Below are 16,129 nucleotides of genomic sequence, written 5' to 3'. Positions count from 1 at the left end.
GAACAGCTAAACAAAGATGGAAGCAAGAGGAGGAGTTAAGGACTTCCTGTTTCATGCACATGTGCTGTTTCTCCTTCACATCAACTTAGTGCTGTACCTAAAATAGCCAGCTGCTGTCCTCTCTCTCTGTCTCTGTCTCTGTCTCTCTCTCTCTCTCTCTCTCTCTCTCTCTCTCTCTCTCACACACACACACATACACACACACACACACACACACACATACATACACTCTCTCTCTTTCTTTCTCTCAGAGGAAAAAATAATCCTCCTTCATCTTTGAAAGACAAATCATGACTCATGCCTCTTGACAAAACTGCTGTGATCCCTGTTTCTGGTAAAGGTGGTAAAGTTTCTGTATATCCGAGTGTTGGGAGTTGAAGTTAGAAAGCACATTTCAAATTTGTAAGTGTTCAGGGAGAGCTGTAAAATCTCAGAACAATCATGTATTGATTGAAAGGTCATATATCGCTCTGGTTTACCGCCATATCAGGGCATTTAGAAATGTTATCTTCAGACCTATACAGAGATTTAGAGTACACAGAAAGTCTTAGAATGCACTGTAGTAAACACTGGTTTAATTTTCTGGCTTTATTAGAGATGGTAGTTATGGACTGTTATCACTGGCTGAGTAAGAAGAAGATATGCAAGATTCATGAATTATTCATGATTCATGTTTATAAAAAGATGTATATAAAAAGATATAGCTCATATTAGTTCAGGTACATTTTTTTTTAGATGTACAGTAAATAACTTTAAGGCCATATTTCACCTAAATTAATTCTGTCATTATTTACTCACCCTCATGTTATTTCAAACCTGTATGACTACTTGTGCAACACAAAAGAATATATTTTGAAAAAAATGGTGGCAACCAAACCGTTTGATGATTATCTAATTGTATGGACAAAAAACAGGACACATTTCTCAAATTATCTCTTTTTTTATGTTCCACAGAAGAAAAAAAGTCAAAAGTGATGATACGGTTTTCATTTTTGGTTGAACTATCACCTTTAAGATTTTTTAAAAGCAATTGTGAATGTGCATGTCTCCACCAAATCTGGTCATATGCCTCTACCATGTTAACATTGTTAAGGCACGAAATAAAATCAGGCAGCATGTGATAATCTCTATAAGCTCAGTTCCTTTGTCTGAAACATTTCTGTATCTTCTTTGGTTGGATAACAACATCATGTGGCTGGTGGCAGCAGTGTGTGAACTAGTTTTTCTGGTGTTGTATCTTATCTTCTCAGGTCTCCTGAGAAAAAGCACTTTGTGTCTGCCAACAACAGACGGGAAATGTCATTTGAAAGTGTAAGCAATCACAGTTTGCGAAAGTGTATTAAAAACCCTGTATCACTGACAAGTAGTTTGCCAGTTGGTTAGGATGGTGGCAAGTTGACAGATGAGTTAAATACAGGTTTTGATAGACCCTATAAATAGGTTTTTAGTGCAGATTTTTTTATTGATAACATTGTTCGTATATTAGGTGAACTATCCCTTTTTTCCTGCAGTGAGATTTTTAACCAATCCAGTTTCAAGTTTTCTCCACCAGATCCCTAGCCTTAAACTCTGGACTGTTGTTTCTTCAAAATAACAGGAGAGTCACATCTGAACTCTTCCTTTCTCCTTATGATCTGAATCACAGGAGGTTTATTGTTTCAGACGGACTGTTGGGGGGGCTGAATCTGTGATGGTCCGTTCGATCTGCCAGAGGACACAGGGGAGGTCCTGTCCTATCACATTGATGTTTGCTCATGAGGGTGGGCCTTAGTGACAGCTGGTTTGGGGAGTGGAAGGAAACAGAAGACAGGAGGCAGGAGACAAATAGGGGGTTAGGAAAATCAGGAAAACGCACAGTGGGATGGCTCACAGCTTGGAAGACTTTCTGCACGGACATTTATATGTACAAGTTCCTGGAATTTGTAACAAAATCGCTCCTTTTTTGTATATAGCTGCGGGTCAGTTCCAAAAAATAAATTCCTCCTCCATCAAACAAGAAGTAAAGAATTCACTGCATATGTTTCCATGAAACAAACAAATCTGAAGCCAACATGAAGGAAGTTTTAGCAAAGCGAGCACTTAATCCCTAGCTGCCTTGCAGATATGTGGTTTATCGAGTCAGGGTGAAGAAATTCAGAGCTGTCACTATGCTATTTGTAAATGTGGAGCTTAAATGCCATAAATTTGCCACAGTCTAATAAGTTTAGGCAGATGATGTGTTTGTCTGCCTTTAAAACCACAGATTTTCCCCTTCAGTGAGTGAGAAATGGTCGGTTTGGAGTGTGGCGCTCTGGTTCTGATTCAGACTTTTAGAAGGCTGATGATTTGTGGACCTTAAAGACTGTTGTGATCTCGAGCAGTGTTACTGATTCAAATCAACTTACATGTACATTTGATATGATTAGGCATGCAAGGATGCAGTATATTTCGGTGGCCTATTTGTCAGGATCAAGTTGTAAGCACTAGCCTGTTAAAACACTGGGCCAGTTTACCACAGTAATACTACACTAGTGTAGATTGTTTGTGAAGTGACTGAACTAAGAGAGACTGAGGTTTGCTGTGTGTTGCCAGAGGCTGATCGTTTCACATATGTGTTTGTGTCAAAGAGATGATGTATGCAATTGGTGGCCTCTCCAGTACTGAGTGTTTACCCAAGTGTGTCTGTGTGCATAACTCCCTACACAAAGCATGTATTTTTTCTCTCATGCTGGATGAGTAGTTTACTGTTTTTTTTAAATTCATATGGAATTTTGAGCAGATTAAGTTAAATAAGATGAATATCTGCAATGTGTGTACATCAAAAACAGCTAAATTGTGTTGTCTCAATGACAAGTAAATCTTCACCAAAAAGCTGCTGACAATCATTGATATAAATTAAATTTAAATGCCTAAAAAGAGTATGGAAATTATTTGGAAACAATTTCCCCTAAACCAATAGCAAATGAAAGCATGGTGTTTTGGATCCTTTTATTGAATGGCAGTGAGATGAGTGGGGCGGGGCGAGAGCCGTGGGAACGGAGCGAGGTCGGTGGAGTAATTGATAATGAGCGACAACTGCACCACTCACCGGTCTCGAGTCCCACGGAGGAGCTCCGGAAGGATAAAAGGAGGAGCGAAAACAGTGAAAGATGAGAGGACCAGGCCTGGACTTTATTTTGTGTTTTGGTTCTGTTTGTGGGTTTGCAGAAGACTGTCGCGCTACTTTGTGTTTATTTTATTATTAACGTTTTTGTTTAACTGTTCACCAGTTCCTGCCTCCTTCTTCCTGATCTAAGAACTGTCTTACATTGGTGCCAAAACCTGGGAGGAAGGAGGGACATGCTGTCAGATAGCCCTCGCTGCAGAGGGGGGTCGTGGTGCTGAGGAGATCGGGCAGCAGGAAGGCGCAGAGACCGCCAGTGGCTGCCCGAGGCGGTGGTGCTGGAACGATGGAAAATGAGGTGGGATGGAGAGCTCACTGCCGCGCTCCTGGGTCGAGGAGGGTGGCTGCCGTCTGAGAGGGAGTGGAGGAGTCGGCCCTGTTTCACCAGGAATGGGGGACTAGCTACCGGCTGCCCTCGACAGGAAGAGCCATCGCCGTCCGCGAGGAGGCGGAGGAGCGTCGGCGGGCCGTACGCCAAAGATGTCCAGTATTATCGCATGGCACCGCGAGTGAGAGCCTCTCAGCTGGTTGAGGACCAGGCGTCAGTGTGTCTGGGAACCGGACCGAGAATTATTATTTTTTATTTTTTTTACCTCTCTCCCCTCTCTCGTCTCTGTCTCTCCTCATCCTTCCGTCTCCTTTTCTCTCGCCTCGTCTGTCTATCCTTACCCCCAGGTAGCCTACGCCATGGCCGCCGTGATCGGCTCCCCTGGAGGGGGAAGGGGGGAGTAGAGCGCAGTCTCAGGAGTACCCCCCGGCCTGTGAGGGGCGATGGGGGTATGTGATGAGTGGGGCGGGGCCGAGAGCCGTGGGAACGGAGCGAGGCTGGTGGAGTAATTGATAATGAGCGACACCTGCACCACTCGCAGGTCTCGAGTCCCACGGAGGAGCTCCGGAAGGATAAAAGGAGGAGCGACAACAGTGAAAGATGATAGGACCAGGCCTGGACTTTATTTTGTGTTTTGGTTCTGTTTGTGCGCGACAGTCGCCCGCGAGGGGCTGTCGCGCTACTTTATGTTTATTTTATTATTAAAGTTTTTGTTTAAATGTTCGCCGGTTCCCGCCTCTTTGTTACCCGTTCTAAGAACTGTGTTACAGGCAGTTCTTCAAAATACTAATAGAAAAATAGAAGAAAAAAAAAAAAACTTTTGTGTCCTGCTGAATTTTTCTTTTTGGGGTGAACTAGCCTATGCCTTTAATAATGAAGCAGTGTGCTAAGCAATAGGTGAAAGCAGGAGGATACAGTGAAAAAACAGTTGGGTGGCTTATAGTTTGTTGATGAGGGAGGTTTATTTTCTCAACTGGGAGGTTTGTGTTTGGAGCATAAACAGTGTATAATCATGAATCCATCGTGAGATCTCAAATGCCACCTCAATTACAGTTTCTCTGCAAGCAGATTACAATACAGCAAAAGCAAGCAATGAGGTTAACAGTCACTAACAGAGCTTCAGAGTGGAAATCATATCCCAGCTAGGACAATTAAACAATATGTATTCAATTCACTGACTGTGGTCCATTATGATTCCCTGTGGTCCTTAATGTGCCTAAAATGTTTATCATCCCTCTGACATCAGAATTTGTAGTAATGTCCAAAGTTATAGAGTCAATATTCAGCTAAATGTCAAACCTCATTACACAAAATTCATTGTTTCACCCATAGTAATTAGGTTTCATGTACTGTAATTGTAATAGCTTTCCTTGTGGTAATCAAATTGCTTAGAGGGACAGTTCAACCAAAAGTAAAAATTATGTCATCATTTACTCACCCTCACATTGTTCCAAATCTGTACGACTTTATTTCTGTGCAACATAAAAGAAGATATTTTGAAGAATTTTATGGAGGGGGAAAAAACTTTTGAGACATTTTTCAAATGACCTTCCTCTGTGTCCACAGAAGAAAGTAAGTCATGCTGGTTTGGAATGACACAAGGATGAGATAAATGAAGGCAGAATATTTGGGTGGACTATCCCTTGAAATAAGAGTACTTAGCTCCTCAATTTCAACCTTTCTGCTGTGACCATCAGCTGCTGATTTTGGACCTAAAATCTTACTTTTCTATAGACTCCTTTGATAACATATTCTATCATGTTTCTTTTCCACACATTCCAAACTCACCAGCGGAGTACCACAGGGTTCGCTGTTCTGACCTCTGTTTTTGTCTGTCTACAGGTTGATTAGTAGATCACATGTTTTTCCTTATCACTTCTATAAAGATGATTCACAGTTTAACATCTAATATTCCCATTTTGTCTGCAGAAGTGATCTCAGTCTGCATCTCTGACCACTCTGAACTTGGAAGGTTTCTCATAAATAACTCATCTGCTGCTGCTCTCCTTTCTTCATTCTTAGAATTGGCAGAATTGGATTTAAACTCTTTATTTCTAGCCTACAATACAGGAAAGTGCTGGCCTCCTTTTAGATACAGGCAGCAACAGAACCATACATCAGGCACATACATCATTGTGGAGTCCTCTATGTGTCCATCTAAGTTAGGAAATTTCTCTGTTCTTGTCTTCCAGTGTTGAAATGGCACCCCATAAATACAGTTATGCTCTACCTCCGGTTTATGAACTTTGTGACAAGTCTATAGAACAGTCCTTCTGACAAATACTTTAAAAATTAAAATATACCATTACAACTAACCAAAACAGATATTCTATAATATTCTATGTTGCTGTAAGGTTCTTGATGTAAATCAAATGGTGAAGAGATATCCATCTGTCATCTCCTGTTTTCTCTCTGTGATACAGTCCTCATCAGCAAGGGGTCAAAGGGCAGAGGTCAACAGGCACGGATAAAGCATGACCCCCAGGAGGATTTTTATTACCTTAAACTCGAACTTGTAGCTTTGCGTATTTTTCACATATATCCTCTCTGGACCTTTCACAGTCTATATGGCAATGCGTGTTATGCATGCATTTAAAATTTGGAGACATATAACATGGTTTCAGTAATGTTATGAATGTTGCTGACATATATTTTCTAGCCTGGGCTTTCAGTTTTATGAGCTTTATGAGGATTTGATATACAGTAGATTACACCCTGTTGAAGGCCATTTTTACATTATAATTCATCTTAAGGTGTTTAAATTGGTGTTTAAGTGACTGAGGCCACAAGTTCAAGTGTTCTGCAAAATCTTAATGAACTATTCATACCATGAGACCAAGGTTTGTCCATTGATGATTCATTATTCATTATTTAGCAAGAAATAAGAGACAAACACACAAACATACACACACACTTTTATATGTGACCCTGGACCATAAAACCAGTCTCAAGTCGCTGGGGTATATTTTTAGCAATAGCCAGGGGGAAAAAAAAACTTGTATGGGTCAAAATTTATCGATTTTTTTCTATTTTTCTTTTTGCCAAAAATCATTAGGATACTAAGTAAAGACCATGCTCCATTTTGTAAATTTCCTACCATAAAATTTATCAAAACCTAATTTTTGATGAGTAATATGCATTGCTAAGAACTTCATTTGGACAAATTTAAAGGTGATTTTCTCAGTATTTTGATGTTTTTGCACCCTCAGATTCCAGATATTCAAATAGTGGTATTTTGGCCACATATTGTCCGATCCTAATAAACCATACATCAAAGGAAAGCTTATTTATTCAGCTTTCAAAGGATGTATAAATCTAAATTTCGAGAAATTTACCCTTATGACTGGTTTTGTGGTCCAGGGTCACATATATATCTTATTTTTATACACTGATCACTTATATGGGCTCCATCTGTCGATGGGCATTTTAAATCCATAAGTATGTCAGTTTTGTAAACTTTAACAGTCCTAAATGTTATGATCACCAAGCGAGTCTTGAAAACTTTAGAAGGTCACATCTGAAAGATGACTACCATTTGGAGTATTCGACAATTGGATAGTTGTTTAAGACGGCATGAATTCTCCTCTGCTTTGCTGTCTTTCTCTGTCCTAAAGAAAAGAGATTTGCAACCTCTCTGCAGAGTGATTTGTGGGATGAACGGCCATCCCTGAACCTCTGATCTGCAGAATTGAGCATTGAGACTGCAAAAGAGGAGGGGAGGAAGAGGAGAGAAAAGGAATCTGACAGATCAGTGCAACACAGGGCAGCAGAACAGATGGAAGCATGAAAAAGATTGCAAGATTGCAAAAAGGTGCATTTCCAGATAATGAAGATTAAGGAAGGACAAAGGAAAACATTAATTTTGCTCTATTAATGTACAGCATAAATATACTGAAAACAGCAGAGCACAAGGCCAGTCACAATTCACATTCATAACAGCACAATAACATCTGATGTCATACCTCTGTGCAAACCTTCCATCGACAAGTGTGTGGTACCATAAAGACAAAATGTGTTTACCTTTAGTTATTTCAGATAAACAACTGTCACACTTAAACACACTCACATTGTCAGTTTATTTGTTGGCAGTTGTTAAATGTCCCGGTGAGTTACGATCTTAGAAAAGGGTCAAGTGTGTCACCAGCGGGCTCAAATTTTGTACCTTTTGCAGAAACCACTCAGCTGGCCAATATGAACTGAATGCATTTAAAAATGGCAAGAATCTTTTAGCTTTAATTTATCAACAGTCATTTTCATGTAAATGTTCCATCTTCACTGTTATAACTGGCATAAAAACTTCTTTGGATCAGTATGGTGATCTTATTTTCATTTTTTTTTTTTTTAAGTAAGTTTCAGATGCCAATTGTCTAAAAGCTCTGCATCAATTTGGTCAAGAAAATGAAAGAAGTCTCTTTATTTCACCAAGTCTGCATTTATTTGATCAAAAATACAGTAAAACAATAAAATTGTGAAATATTATTGCAATTTGAAATAACTTTATATTTTTAAAGTTATTTTAAAATGTAATTTATTTATGTGCTGGTAAAATTTAATTCACAGCAGCCATTGCTCCAGTCTTTAGTGTCGCATCATCATTCAGAAATTATTTTAAGTGCGCAAATAACATTTCTTATTATCAGTGTTGAAAACAGTTGTGCTGGTCAATATTTTTGTTGAAATGGTGATAGCATTTTTAGCATTTGTTTGAAATAAAGTTCTTTTTTGTGACATTGTAAAAGTCTTAGCATTTACTTTTAAAAATTTTGATGCATCCATGCTGAGTAAAAGCATTAATTTCTTAAAAAAGGAAATTATATTGCTGACCCCAAATTTTAAGCAGCAGTGTTTTTCGAGACCTTAAAAGTTATGGATCTGTAAATGGCAAGTGACGTCATGTCAGATGAAGGAGGGGATGAAACAGAGCTATGGCAGGGGAATTTGGGTGGGGTTGCCCCATCAGGCTGGAATTCTGTGAAGGGGTCTCGGAATGTGGAGAATGACTGTCATGAGATAGACCTGCTGGTGGTAGGAGTGATTGGTGTTTTAGGGGACATGTTGTGGAACTGTGTAAGATGTGTGTGTTTTTTGTGTCTTTTTTTGTTTTTTTTTTTTTTTAAACAGAAATTTCCTTAACGTAATTGCATTTTCACATATTTTCCAAAGTCCCACAAGAGTGTCCTTTGTGATTCCCATTACTGTTCTATTATTAATAATTGCATTTTGAAATGTTTTCAGAAGTAAATGTGTTGTTTCCTTTGTGTTTAGATTTAGTGTTTTTTTATTCTTTTTAATTTTTTAGTATATGTTTGGATTTTGAGTTTTTTAAATATTATGTAGGAAAGCCTTTCCACTTTGCACAGTACTATTTAGTTAAATGTCAGTTGGGCTTTAGACAAGTTTAAATAGTATATCTATATTGCTGATATTATTACATTATTTCATTTTAGCTTTTTGGAGTTACTTTTGTGTTTGTGTGGTTTTTGGATTATATTGGTGTTATGCAATGCTGACTGAATACAAAATGTGATCAACAGAGTACATTTGAGAATCGGGACATTCTGCCATCACTGAAATATTTAATGTGTCCGAGGAAATTGTGAATGCTTGGTTATGTGATTACACTGTCCAAATTCCTGAGCCACTGAGATGGGTAATTTATGTTTGAATCTTTCTAATCTGTCTTATTGTATGACATCAATGACGTTTTAAATTTTAATGCACTCAATATGGAAGCAGACGCTGAAATTAAAACCATGAACTGTCAAATCCTCTCTCAAATCTTTGTCTTCAACTGAGTTCTTTTCCTGCACCTGTTTTAACACTTCAGTTTAGTACACAAGAGAAGTGCCAAACCGTTTGAATAGTGCACAGCCCCTTTACTGGATCTTCACAAGAAGTGCCTCCCTAAATATGAGACTTCTTTCAAAAACATTTTTTAAAAATCTTACTAACTCCAAACTTTTCAAAAATAGTATACATTATAAAACACATTTGATTATACATATATGACCAAAATCCAAACTCAGAACAAGCTAAGGGTACAACTGAGCAAAGTCTGGTGCAGAGAGAGGGAAAATATGTCAGAAATAATTGCAATATATCACCATTTTGAATAGATCGACACTAAATTGTATTGCCATACCTTTGGCTGAAAAGATTGTTACAATTCTGACTCTTCATCTCTCTCTTTTTTCTTTTTTAGCCTCTTCAGAAGAACGGACAGATCTCCATTTCCAGTCTTAATGGGAAGACAGATGTTCAAACAGAGTATAATGGCCACACAGAGGAGAACCCACCAGCTGAGGGTATGTGCTCGTAACCACATGTGCTTGAACATTGTATGTATATATCACTCTCATATCTTTATCACCATGTCTGTGTGCGTGGTATGACAATGACTAACACTAATAGTGGGCCGCCTCCCAGCATCAGGGGTCTCTCTGTGTGTGAGTGTGAGGCTTAAGATGTGATCTTTATCTTTTTTTATCTGTGTGTCCTCGTTCCCCAACTGATCCTTCTCATAATCCCCAGCTATCCTAAAAGCGAGAACACCTACATAGAGTCTACAGTGAGTGGACCTCAACATAGACCCCTTTAGTCCCCTAACCATAGTCTGTGAGAAGACCCTAGAGCAATAATGCATACCATGTTTATTTTTTATTTATTTTTTGTGTTCCTTTCTTGCTTTTCAACTCAGAGAGACCACCGAGATGCTTCCCCCCAATAATATTTAGCAGGCCATGACCTAGCTGCCCCTTAAAAAGGTGTATGTTTGTAATAAGCTAGCCTTATAGCATGTATAGAAATCTTAGGTGTTTTTAAATTTGGAAGTCAAATAACATGCTTTGTTGTGCTCAGCTGGAGGAATTTCATCATGAATCAAACCAAAAAAAAAGAAAGGAAGGCATGCTGAAGAATAACAAAATGATTGTATATAGAGAGCCATGAATCTGTGCAGAGCAGAATGCAATTTGCATTAATAATCATGAATATAAGATGAGTTATGGTTCTAGTAGTGTATCATATAGCTTTTAAAGGTTAGTATGTCAAATATTGATTCAAGTAGTAAATTCTCAAGCTTATAATGTAATCAGTATTGTTTTATTCATTATTTATGTACATTTTTGACATCCACCCTATCTGTCACTGACACATTGAAGTTCATTACTGAAGTAGCAATGCCTGATACATGACTGAATGATTCAGAAAATATCAAACCTAAAAAAAACAAAGTTTGTTCACAGATCTGACATTGTTATTTATCTCATAAACATTGTCTTTTTGTATAAAAGTGTATCAAAGCAAGAACAAAAGAAAGATTTACTGGAAATTACTGGGTTTTTACCACTTAGGCAAGGAAAGAAAGCAAAAACAAGGCCAAATAGTCTCTCTTCTGTTCCACATCTGACATTGTAGACACATTTACGCTCAAATAAAACCTGTTCCTTGTTGTGGTTGTAAATGCAGTGAGACATTATGTATAAAAGACTCAAGCATGACAATACCAGGACAAACCCTTGAAACACTCCAAAAATGCCTCAATAATGGCTTTATTTAATCTGCATGATTAATGCTGTAATGCCAGCCAAGAGTATTTAGCCATAATTTTCTAGCATGCTCAGTGCAACTATTTATTTTCTCCAGCATCCCCAGAGTACCAGAAAAACCCCTGGAACATTTTATAGAAATGTACTGAGAAAATAAAATGAATGTGTTGATATATCTGTCTGTTCTTCATAGTTAAGAAACCTCCCAAAATATCACGCTGTTGGGTTTTAGTGCAACTTTACAATTGAAACCATGTACACAGAGTCAGATAAAGACAGATGAGAGAGAAGTATGATTACTTTGGTGTCCACGCTGCCAAAAATATCTCTGGTATTATGCAATGTCTCCCCTGCCAAAATCAACAAAGAAGAAAGTTGTACTCTCTATATTAAAAACACATACATTTTAACCATTCCCTTTAATCAGCATCTTATTGATTTTGACTACACCTGGCTTTTCAAATGAATCACGAATACACACAAGCTCACTCATTCACATACACCTGACTGAACTGATTCGCTTATGTCAACAAGAAATTACAAATACAGATTTCCTTGCCTGAACTACATTTACAGACATGCATAAGATACTGTATACAAAAGTTTGCAAATTAATTAAGTTCAACCACTCACTCACACATGCTCAAACACACACACACACACACACACACACATTATGTTTGACAGGTATTTAGGAGGCGGCGACCTGAGTGAGTCCAGAGAGTGAGCTCAACCATTATCTCATATGCAGTCCTCCCCTACAGAGCCGTGTGTGTGTGTGTTTACTCTGATAGCATAAGAGTCGGTGTTCCATATCAAACATGTTTTAACAGGCTGTATGTGATTATCTGTTTATCTCCAGAATTGAGTCTTGCTGGCATAAGCTGTCCGTTTAGTCTGTGTTTTTGTGCATTTGACCTTTCTCTGTGGAATTGTGTCCAAGGAGAGCGCCACCTCTAAGAGTGTTGATAATTGCTTCAGTTTTTTTTTTTGTGTTTAGAATTTGAATCCAAATCTGAGTGATTTGAATTTGACAATGTGTGTGTGGTGAATTTTTCACTTCTGAGAATCACTTTTCCAGAGCTGCAGTAAGATTTGAGGTCAGATTCCTGGAAAATTATGAACATATTTTTATTTTGATTAAATGCTTGTTTTCTAGTTTGAAATAGAAACTATTCAGGTCAGGATCTTTCGAAACCACATACAAAATACACTGATTTCTTGCATTGAGATTTATTAATAACTTGGGATTTTCTTAACTGAGTAAAGATTTGATACTACAAGTATATTTTAGTAATAGTCATGCTGTTGATCAGAGAAACACATAGATGAGGAAAGTTGAGATGGCATGAGAATGGAATGTGAGAAGTGTGGAGCGATGAAGGGTTTGGCAGAAAGAGAAAACCACAGGCAGAGTGTGAATATGTGTTTGATTAAGAGTAAATTAATTCCTTTCATTTGCAGCAATAAAATTTTATAAATGAACAGAGAAAGAGTGCATGAATGAAAAGATATAAGAGTTTTCCCTGTGAAAGCAGAAAAATAGTATTTTTTTATTGTTTGGTTGTTAAACATTCATTCTGTGGATATTGACAAAAGGATATTGAAAGTGAGATTTGGTATGGGTCGACAGGGAATACATAGTTCAGACAATCAAATTTTGGCTTGATGTTTTACATTACAATGTTCACATAGAATCTCTCATACTTATTACCATTAGGTGATTAATAACAAATGTGAATGTCTCATATTGTGAGATTGAGATAAGTCACGTCATGACCTAATAGCTTGCCAAACATATTTATATAATTTATCAAAAGTGACAGTAAAGAAATGTGTAATATTACAAAAACAATCTGTTTCTAATAAATGGTGTTCTTCTGAACTTAATATTTATCAGAAAAATCATTAAAAATGTATAACAAAAATAGTTAGAAGCACCACTGTTTTCAACATTAAATCAACACAACACAATGATTTCTGAAGGATCATGTGACACACTGAAGGCTGAAGTAATGACTACTGAAAATTCAGCTTTGCCATCACAGGAATAAATTACATTTGAATATATTAATATAGAAAATAGATATTTTTAAATATTACTGTTTTATTGTATTTTTGATCAAATAAAGACAGCTTTGGTGAGCCAAAAAAATAAATAAATAAAAACCTGATCAAACCGTTTGAATGGTAGTATATATATCACAGTATCATTTATGTAGGTAAGTACACCAAATAGTCTACAACCATGAGGTGAATTATGATGTCACGGGTACAAGTTGTACCTAGCACTGTGACAGCTCATGGAGTAGTTATGCACTATCCGTAATCTGAGTCATGCTCATAGTGTCCTTTCTGAAAAGTGACAAATTAGCCCAGGGATATAAAATGACTGAATAGTGAAGGAAACTGGTGAGGGAAGAGGAAGCAATGGTGCAAAAGAATGAGTGTGCTTCCTGCACAGCATTCCTCAGATTCCTTTATCCATAGAAAACAAACGAAATGGGAAGAATAAAATAAGGAAGGCTTGATATAGAGACGTAGAGTCAGAGGAAGATGTGAAATCCAGAGATGTCGTTTTAAAGATGTAGTGAGCGAAATCAGGTGAAAGTATAAAGCGGGAGACTGCTGGAGAGTTAGAGACAGTTCTCTGATCCTGGCCAGATCTTCACACAGCTCTCATTTCCTTTTCCTCCCATTATTTCGACATCATCTTCCTGGCTCAAGGAATGCGTGCACAGATGAGGGCGTTTGTATGTGGAAGTATGTGTGTACGTGTGTGAGTTGGGGTCTGCAATGACGTCGCAGCATCCCCTGCAAGCCCCCAGGCCACCAGGAAGCCCACTTCATGTTCCCAGCCAAAACAGACCGCCGACTGCTCACGCTTCTGTGTTTGATCACGTTTCTCTGATGCAAGAGATAACATGGATGTCATTCTGGGTATCAGATTCCCCATGACAGACCATGACTGTGATTAGCTGTTGGTATTTTATCACATCTTTCTGCATCAGGCTGGAATAGACCATCTATGTTAGTTGTGTCTTTATCACCAAATCCTCAAATATGACTCAGCTTATAAGTGATACATTCAGGAAGTAGTAGAGTACAAGCTTCCTCTTTTGAGGAATGTCCATTACAGTAGAAAGGGAACGACTCACACTGTCTTTAGTGTGAGAGAGTCTGTGCTTATTGAATTCCACTCCTACGGAGTCATTGGGGACAAAAAGCCTTTCCCATATGTCAAATCCCTCTGATCTGAGCCCCATGGCTCTGTCTGTTGCTATACATCCCAATAAAGTCTGAGACGAATTTACTACTTATCCCTTCTAGCTTTGCACCCAAACACTTGAGTTAATGTCTAGTGCTATAGCCCATTTCAGTAACCTAAAACATTACAATAACATAGCAATCAAATCATTTGAATACAAATAATGTCAGGTAAAGTGATTGATACAGAAAGAAATTGTGATAAAATACCAATCTTAACCAGATGAGTTTCCGCATAGTCCAGACCAAACCAGACCAAACTGGATTAGAGTTGTTATCACCTATTTAGAAGAAGATTTTAGCTGGAATTCGCACATTCCATGGGAACAATAGCAAGGTGTGAGATGTCTGATTAGACCCTTGTATGCTGAGGGATCTCACTGGTATTTTTCAGCCATCCTCCTTTAATGAAAGTTGAATGAAATAAGCTGCCTCAGTTTACACTTGGATGAACCATTAGCAATGTTGAGTGGCAGCCTCATTACATTAGCACTCCACTAGCAGGCTGGGAAGCAAATTTGAAAGTCACTTTATTTGTTAAGTTCTCACTTAAGAAAAAGATCATTCTATTAAAGGGGTCATCGGATGCTACATGCACTTTTACAAGTTGTTTAAACTCAAATGTGTGTTGGCAGTGTGTGTACACAACCACCCTATAATGATAAAATCCACCCAGTGTTTTTTTTGTTTTTTTTGAATCTACTAAAATCTTTACCCCTTTCACGAATCGAGCCGATCTCAGATGCCTGTCTGTGTGACGTCACACAGACAGGCCCCTCCCATGATAGTTTGATTGACAGTAGCGTTTCAGCACAGACTGGACTGGCTACTTACCTTAGACCTGCCCTGAGTGAGCTGTCATCAGTCTGTCATTGTTTCACCTCCGGAGCAGATGTAGACAAGAATGACTTCTAAGCGATTGAGGTGTTCTGTTGTTGGATGTTATAATGAACATAGCAGTCGTCATTTACTCCTGACATCTGAGCTGCTGAAGATGCAGTGGATTACATTGGTTTCTGAAGGGAATGTGCCCCCGATCTACATAAATGCGTCTATGGTCGCGTGACTCATTCGTGATCCAGTTTCACCTACAGAAAAAGTGAGTCTAAGGTTTTTTAATGAACCTTTGTAAATTGCCTTTCCTAATAATGTGCTAATTAGCAAGCTTCACGATGAATGGGGCTAAAGTAAACAGTCCCTCAGAGAGCAGCTGACAGAAAGGGGCGGGGTGATCGGGGGTGGTTGGCATTTAAAGGAAAATGCTACAAAACGGCTTGCTCTAAAAAAGAGCTGTTTTTGACTGGGTAAAAAAGGTGTTTTTTTACACTACCATTGAGAAATTTTAACCAAACTATGTTACAGACTTTTCATTTAGACCCTAAAGAATCATATCAACTTTAAGGGAGACATTTTTATTACACACATAGTATTTTTCCTGAAATATTTTAAAGTAGCAGAAGGTTAGCATATGTTGATGTATGTTCAGGGTCCAAAATTCACTAATGTAGGTAAAACTGTCTTTTGTAAATAATGAGCAGTTTTATAGTTTCTCTGGATGGCTGGTAGCCAAGATAATGCAACACAATATATGGTGTAAATTCTCCAAAACTCTATGTGCCAAATTATTTGTGGAATATTCATCACAGTAAGCCACTAAAATGTAAATAATAATAAAATCATGGTGTGTTGTCTTCACTTTATTGTGACGGGTTTGTTAAGGCAATGTCAATAAAATAAATAAATACGATTAAAAAAATGTAAAACAGTTTTGATTGGAAGTATTTATGTCTGGTATTTATGTCATACTTATGGCTGGTAGTTTTTTTTAACTCTCCATCGTTGGTG

The 16,129-nt window shown here is 38.0% G+C and overlaps 1 protein-coding gene across 1 annotated transcript in view; it reads left to right on the top strand.

Moving 5' to 3' along the window:
- LOC109113733 (A-kinase anchor protein 12-like) overlaps positions 1 to 16,129 on the top strand; it is a 45,494-nt gene that overhangs the window by 16,287 nt on the left and 13,078 nt on the right. Inside the window, exon 2 of the mRNA XM_042755884.1 lies at positions 9,673 to 9,775. Within this exon, the coding sequence (XP_042611818.1) occupies positions 9,673 to 9,775 (103 nt within the window). The remainder of the gene's footprint in view (positions 1 to 9,672; positions 9,776 to 16,129) is intronic.

This window comes from Cyprinus carpio, unplaced genomic scaffold (assembly GCF_018340385.1).
Source record: "Cyprinus carpio isolate SPL01 unplaced genomic scaffold, ASM1834038v1 S000006753, whole genome shotgun sequence".
NCBI classification, from domain to species: Eukaryota; Metazoa; Chordata; class Actinopteri; order Cypriniformes; family Cyprinidae; genus Cyprinus; species Cyprinus carpio.
Note: the sequence above shows the minus strand (reverse complement) of the source record. Positions and strands in the feature narration are given on the sequence as shown.